This window comes from Amphiura filiformis, chromosome 19 (genome assembly GCF_039555335.1).
Source record: "Amphiura filiformis chromosome 19, Afil_fr2py, whole genome shotgun sequence".
Lineage (NCBI taxonomy): Eukaryota > Metazoa > Echinodermata > Ophiuroidea > Amphilepidida > Amphiuridae > Amphiura > Amphiura filiformis.
Window position 1 is genome coordinate 42,830,333 of NC_092646.1, and position 7,365 is coordinate 42,837,697.

The window sequence follows — 7,365 nt, forward strand, 5'->3', positions numbered from 1 at the left end:
ACCAACCAAGGTATTTTCTGAACACTCCCTAAGGCTATTGGATTCATTCACTATGGACCACAATGGCCTCAACCCAATGGCATAGTCCAATAACCTCAATTAAACAATCATAATGCAAAATTTGACCTCAAGTTGCAGAGTATGAGTTTTTGTACCCAAATTTTCAGAGGTCATTCAATTCATGTGCAAATGTATTGGGGTTAAAGAACTGTGCACTAATAGATGAGAATGTTGTGGATCCTAGTGAATAGCATGCATGATTAGCTCTCATTGGAAAGTTCGAAACTCTACCCCTGGTCTACCAAATGGAATAACAACGGTTGGATGTCTGAGGGTAACGGTCGGTCAAGGCAGTTCATTGTTCCCGGGTTCATTGTTCATTATTAATGTGCTGAGTTGCTCCTTTTATTTTAATGTTCACGTTGAACACAGTTGTGTAAAAAATAAAAAAATCGCACAAATTCACTTGTATCATAATCATATGACCCGGTCATGTGATTGAAGACTTTAAATACGAGTTCATAAGGCAGCTATTACGAGGGTCTACATGTATCTGTCACGCACGTGATCTGGGACGAAACAGGAAAAATACTGACACCGGTACTATTACCATTTTGCCTATATCATATATATACTGTAGCTAGAATCAATATTACCAGTAGGCAGTAGCTCTTATATAAAGTAGCTTACTCACTATTCAAGTAAAATGAACATTTCTTTAGATCGCTCTGCGTTTATTCCTGATGTTTTCAAATCTATTACGGTACGACAGTGGCTGGTGGTTATACTGTTAATCGTGTCCAGTTTTCACCTACTAAGGCAGCATATACTTCGCAGAAATTACCCACCCATACCATGGAATCTACCTCTTCTTGGCAACCTACCATGGATCATCTGGACGCTATATTGGAGCGGGGTACCCCCTTATGAGTGTCTACGTCGTCTAAGATACAAGTATGGTAATGTGTTTGCTCTGAATTTGTGCGGACAACTCGTAGTATTCGTCAACGACTTTGCGTCCATCAAAGAGGCGTTTAATAATACGTGCTTGTGTGATCGGCCGGAGATTTTGAAGTTCAAGAAGTTGAACGGCAATAAAGGTAAGGATATCAGCGTGTTTCCGAACGGAACGCCCAGCTTAAACTCCCCCAAACCCAAACAATCAACAAAATGCACTTGTTACTTTCTTCGCTCAAGTCATTGGTGGTAAGGGTTTGCACACACTTCAATTTGCCTCCTTTGTACGTGTCAGTATATTTTCATTGAAGAAGGCTATATTTACTGCGAAAACGTACTGGATGGTGAGCATCACGATGGTGTTACATTCTATTTGCATTCATCTCTAAATTTATTATCAAATTTTAGATTGGAACATTATATCATTTCTGTGAATCGATTGCTTCGATCGTGGTTCGGGACAAGATAGAGAATGTGCCGCCGTACGTATAGTATGATTGAACTTATAAAATGCAAAGTCATGTTGAAAGTGGTACAAAATATGGGTCACTCACATTACCCTTTCGCACACCACAAAAGCACAAACCAATGAAAGTTAAATTATTTTCCGTGACGAGTAGAGTCACATCCGGTTAAAAGGTAACAACTACCAATAGGTCACAGGTTTATTAAAGCCACAATGTGTGATTTGCATAAAGAACAGATTCCTATTTAATGTTAGTTTTCACTGATTTCATTGTCCCCTTTTAATTTCAAGCCAAACAAATGAGGTAAAATGAAGAAAATTGCTACTTCATTCCAGTGCCTACAATGCGTGTGTTAGCCTGTCGATCGTATTATTATTGTGAACATTGGCGTAAATTCATGCAGCTTGGACGAACAAACAAGACGTATGACGAATTGCGATATGCACACAGATTATACGTTAAGACGTAAGACGAATAGCGATATGCACACAGTTTAAACGTCACTGATTCAATAATACACACGCACGCGATGTGTTTAGCCACCCACCACTCGATCGGTGAACTCTGAATAAAACCGGAGATCCCCGGTTTTATTATAAAAACTTAAATTTTACTGTAATTAAAGGAGTTCAGACTTAGTCTTTCACATGCTATTTTAGTACACCATTGGGCATTACAATTATGAAAAAATTCAACAAAAATTGAGGGCGTCGCTGTGGAGCAAATTACACATTATTGGCTTTAGGGTTGGTCTTTTCAAAGTGAACTTTTGAATGACCATTATTTGAAGAACACATTTTTGGTGTATAACATAATACCAACTAGAGGCAAATTATGGTCATAGACCACACACGTAGGTGGGGCGTGTTGGTGTTGTGGAGGTATCTGACCCCTGCAAAATGTTCCAAAAATGTTCCCCTGGTCATGACGTTTGTTGTCACCGAGTTTGAGTCCCTTTCTCCTTACGGATGTCCAGAAAATGCAATTTTAAACTTTGACCCCAGATGACCTTTGACCTGCAAAATGTTCAAAAATGTTTCTGTGGTCATCAAGTTTGTTGTCACCGAGTTTGAGTCCCGTACCCCTTACAGATGTCCAGAAAAGACATTTTAAGATTTGAACTCTATATGACCTTTGACCTGACCCCTGCAAAACGTTCCCCTGGTCATGAGATTTGTTGTCACTGAATTTGAGTCCCATATCCCTTACAGGTATCCAGAAAGTGAATTCTAAGATTTAACCCCAGATAACCTTTGACCGACCCCTGCAAAGTGTTCCAAAATGTTCCCCTGATCATTAAGTTTGTTGTCACCACGTTTGAGCCCCGTACTCCTTACAGATGTACAGGAAATGCATTTCTAAAATTTCACCTCTGCATGACCTTTGACCTGACCCCTGCAAAACGTTCCCCTGGTCATGAGATTTGTCGTCACCGAGTTTGAGCCCCACACCCCTTACAGATATCCAGATAATACAATTGTAAGATTTTACCCCCTTAATGACCTTTGACCCCAATTCTGTATGCAAGTTATAGGCGTGTGGTATAGCCGATGTATATATGCAAATGACATCATTGTACTATATATAATATGTGACAGAAGAAGCATTTTGAAGGTATTTGGTTAAATACCGGAAATGCCCTCTTAATGACCTTTGACCTCAATTCTGTTTAGACCCTATGGCCACTGGATATAGCCGATACATATATATGTGCAAGCACAAACCATATAACTTTCTAGGGTCTGTGTGGTGCAAGTGACATAATTGTAGGGTGTATATGTAACATGTAGGAGGAGAAGCAATTTGAAGTTATTGTCAGAAAGAAGAAAACAGTACCTAGCTCAACATGATCAATGCTCATCATCTGCACATTATAATATCCACAACAACAGTGAACTTCTGAATGGTGAAATCGGAGTAAGTGGCTGACATCACCTGCTTGGAGGTCAGTGAAATTAGAGTTGCAGCAAGCTGTGGTTTTATTACCCAATTGGGAATCAACTTCCAGCTGCAAGTCTGATTCTACTTTTGATCTCTGTTCTGACCATGCTCACTATATATGATATCGTATTTTATTGATTAAAACATTAATCACCTCACAACTCATAAAATTAAAATTGTGTGCTTTTCATGCGCCCTTTCAAAATTCATCACAATTTCAATTTCGCCCAAAACGCGTGGCCACTTATTTTAGTCTTGCACTATGTTGATGATTTGATCTACACTTAACTTATTTTTAAAGTTATATAATTATTTATAATGTTTATGTTTTCTCGTCCAATCAGGTATTGCCTTCGCAAATGGCACCGCTTGGACTCAACAAAGACGTTTTACCCAAACCACTTTCCGAAGTCTCGGTGTCGGCAAAACCCGATTTGAAGAATTAATCGCGATCGAAACTGACAAACTTATCGAGGCAATAAAGCGATATGACGGTGCCATGTTTGACCCTCAAGATTTGCTATTAAACGTAAGTAGCAATGTGATAAATTTGGCTATATTTGGAAAGCGCTACGAGTATGATGATGAGGAATTTCTACGGCTTCAGCGGCTAACCAAACGACAAGCGGAGCTTTTGGTGCGCATTTTCCCGTTCATGTTTTTGTCATTTCTGCAATACATTCCGTCCATTAAAGCTGTCAGAGAATTCGAAGCAAACAGTCCAATTGTTAGTAGCTTTATACATGACTTTATACAAGAACATAAAACACATTCAATTCTGACAATCTTCGAGACTACACGGATGTTTTCATCAATGAACTTAAATTACAAAATGGCGACACTTCCGGTAAATTATCTGGCCTTGACGAAACAAATATGATGTGGACCATTGGAAACCTTTTCAGTGCTGGAACGGGAACGACTGCTCTGACCTTTCGATGGATACTACTGTGTATGATACGTTACCCCGAGGTACAAGCTAAAGTTCAACAAGAAATGGATAATGTTGTTGGACGAGAACGACTACCAATGATTTCGGATAAGCTTTCTCTTCCATACACCCAAGCCACGCTGTATGAAATTCAGAGAATTGCGTCGGTTTCTCGTCTAGGAGTCCCACATGCGAGCAATAGCACGACGAAGCTCTGTGGGTTCACGATTCCGAAAGGCGCCATTATCATGTCAAACAAGTGGGCTATCCATCATGACCCAGACCTTTGGCCTGACCCGGAAGTATTTAAGCCCCAGAGATTTCTGGATGAAGATGGAAAACTTAACATAAAGCAGGAGCTTATTCCTTTCGGAACAGGTAATAAAAACTACTATTTGTTAATGGTATAATGGAAATACTCTTTGATGGAGAGAAGTAATTTGACTTGCGGGATTGCAAATAATAACAGCACCCTCACGTTTCGAAATGGGTCGGCCGAAACGACACTGCGCCATTTTTATAGCAAATAGCCGATTCAAACACAACATCATATACAATTTATTAAATATTGTTCTCTCTGGGTTGATATGATGAACAAATTTTAATCTTTCCCCAGCGCGTATGTGCGCTGCCTGCTCTGAGGAAAGATTGAAATTTGTTCACATGCGTTTCGGCCGACCGAATTCGATTCATTATTTAAATTCCGGGTTCGAAACCCGACGCGTCGGTGCCATTATTTTGTGAACTCAGGCTAAGCCATATTGCCTCGCACAGTGTCGACACCCTGTATTATAAATATAAACTTAATACTCCGTTGGTGAGCGACGGGTATTTCTTTGGTATTTCACCAAACGCAAGAAAAGGAGTCCTATCTGATTGGCTAGAAATCGATCGCTAGATCGCTCTTTGGTAAAGTACAAACTCAAAATGGAGAGATGTATTCAATTCGATTGAAATCAATATTCTATTATTGACGCAGATAAAGAAAGTAGCATAGTGTGTCGATATGTACATTATATTATAGACATGTGATTTAATATTCTATACAGCACCTACATGTGTTCCTTTATATAATTGTAATTCTCAAAAAAATATATATATCACAATTTTGATGAACGATTTAAAAATCGTTATGGATAAAATGCAGTAAAATATATCCGTAGCAAACAGCAATCGCTGCTAATTAGTGTATTGCATATTCAGTTAGTGTATTGGAAACAAAACCTGGGTTTTACCTGACAACAAATCGAATTTTCTTGTAATGGCAATATCATATGGGGTACTGACCCGTACTGATCATGCGCAAATCGTAAAAACGTAGAATAGAAACTCTGTGGCAGGCTCTGTGGTATCTCATATCGTGTAAATGGTATGCTTAGCCTGAGTCGCTCGGCCTATCTCGAACAAAATCGCCATGCGTAGCTGTTGAAAAACGAGAGGATTCGCCGTACTATCACGGCAATTTTTGACACGATGATATAGGGATGATGACGCTGTGCCTCGCTCAGATGTATTTACAGTATTATTTTAAACATGGTACGCATCATGATGATGGAGCTGCATGAATCAATGATGATGATCGTGATGATGAGTGAAGACGAAGATGATGTTATTGATGATGACATCATCATGATGTTATTGTTTTGTTGTTGTTGTTGTTGTTGTTGTTGTTGTTGTTGTTGTTGTTGTTGATGATGATGATGATCGTGATAATGATAATGATATGTGAAGATGATGGTGAAGATGATGCTGATGACGACGGCGATCAATATTCTTTGAACTATTAAATTCTTTGAACTATTAAATTCTTTGAACCATTTAATTCTTTGAATCATTCTCCGTACAGGTCGCCGTATCTGCGTAGGAGACAATCTGGCCAAAATGGAATTGTTTTTATTCTTTACTCACCTATTACATCGATTTACTTTTCGTGGTTCGACACCCGGAGAGCACCAATCATATGTGGATCAGGGACCTAAGCCTAAGGATTTTCAACTCAGCGCTGTAGCGCGTGATAGCTGAAACCCATAAAAGATTATTGAAGTCTCGTACAATGGTAAGAATATTTTCATGAGGTGAAATTTGGATTGTGCCATTCAACGAGGCTTTGCCGAGTTGAATGGAACAGTTCATATTTCACCGAACGAAAATATTCTTTCCATTGAATTACGAATAAAAACATTCAATATTTGTTTTATATAACTCATAAAGATTCTTTTTCTTCCACTTAAGGGGAGACTGAACTTGTAAATGTGATTGTCCAAATTACTTAATCTATGGACTTCATATTTGGTGGGATGGTGTATCTTGATGAAACTTTTAATTTTCATGCAAAAAAATTATATTTTTATGCGGTTGCTATGGTAACGGACGCCATATTTGTCTTTGTATGAGTTATATAATTGTCTTTGAATCATTAACTTGATAATTATATGCCCACAGATAACGTTAAAATATTTTAACTTCAAGAAGAACTACACGTATCCTTCGAATAAACATCAAAATCCATGGTTACCAATCATTTTTATACAGTCTGTATTGTGTTTTATCTTCCCTGTGCATTATAATGCATTATGATGAGCATTTTAAATTTAAGACTTGCGCGTGATGACCAGTTAAAACCATATTTTTAACCTTGATCGCTATTGTTTCTTTTTTTCTTCAAAATCATCAGCATAACTTAATTCTGGGTAAATTATTCAATAAATGCTGTCAGCAAGTCAAACGAAAGAAGATATTGACATTGTGCTGCTGTATTGTACGAGCATTATTCGCCGCAGCAGTGATGTAGTAGGACTAACTACCATAGCAACAACTTAAAACAATTTTTAAATATATCGCACTTCACTAGTATGTTCACGTCGTACCACTGCATTGAACCATATCATGCGGATCACTCGCACCTGTAATATATCTTTGAAAAGAGCGGTATTGTATTCAAACTATAATTGCAGACATACACAGGTGATGAGTGCAACTTGCTTGCAGTACAGGGCGATATACTGTATTCAAAAATTATCTTACCCTAAGTTCATCCTGTTACATCATCACTTCTACGGCGAATAATAG

General features: G+C 38.4%; 1 protein-coding gene across 1 annotated transcript; it reads left to right on the forward strand.

Moving 5' to 3' along the window:
* Positions 1 to 432: 432 nt before the first annotated feature.
* LOC140141333 (cytochrome P450 2J6-like) lies at positions 433 to 7,118 on the forward strand. The gene is made up of 3 exons (XM_072163170.1): positions 433 to 1,100; positions 3,710 to 4,674; positions 6,143 to 7,118. The coding sequence occupies exons 1-2, from the start codon at positions 707 to 709 to the stop codon at positions 4,243 to 4,245; spliced, it is 930 nt and encodes a 309-aa protein (XP_072019271.1). The 5' UTR covers positions 433 to 706; the 3' UTR covers positions 4,246 to 4,674; positions 6,143 to 7,118.
* Positions 7,119 to 7,365: the final 247 nt, after the last annotated feature.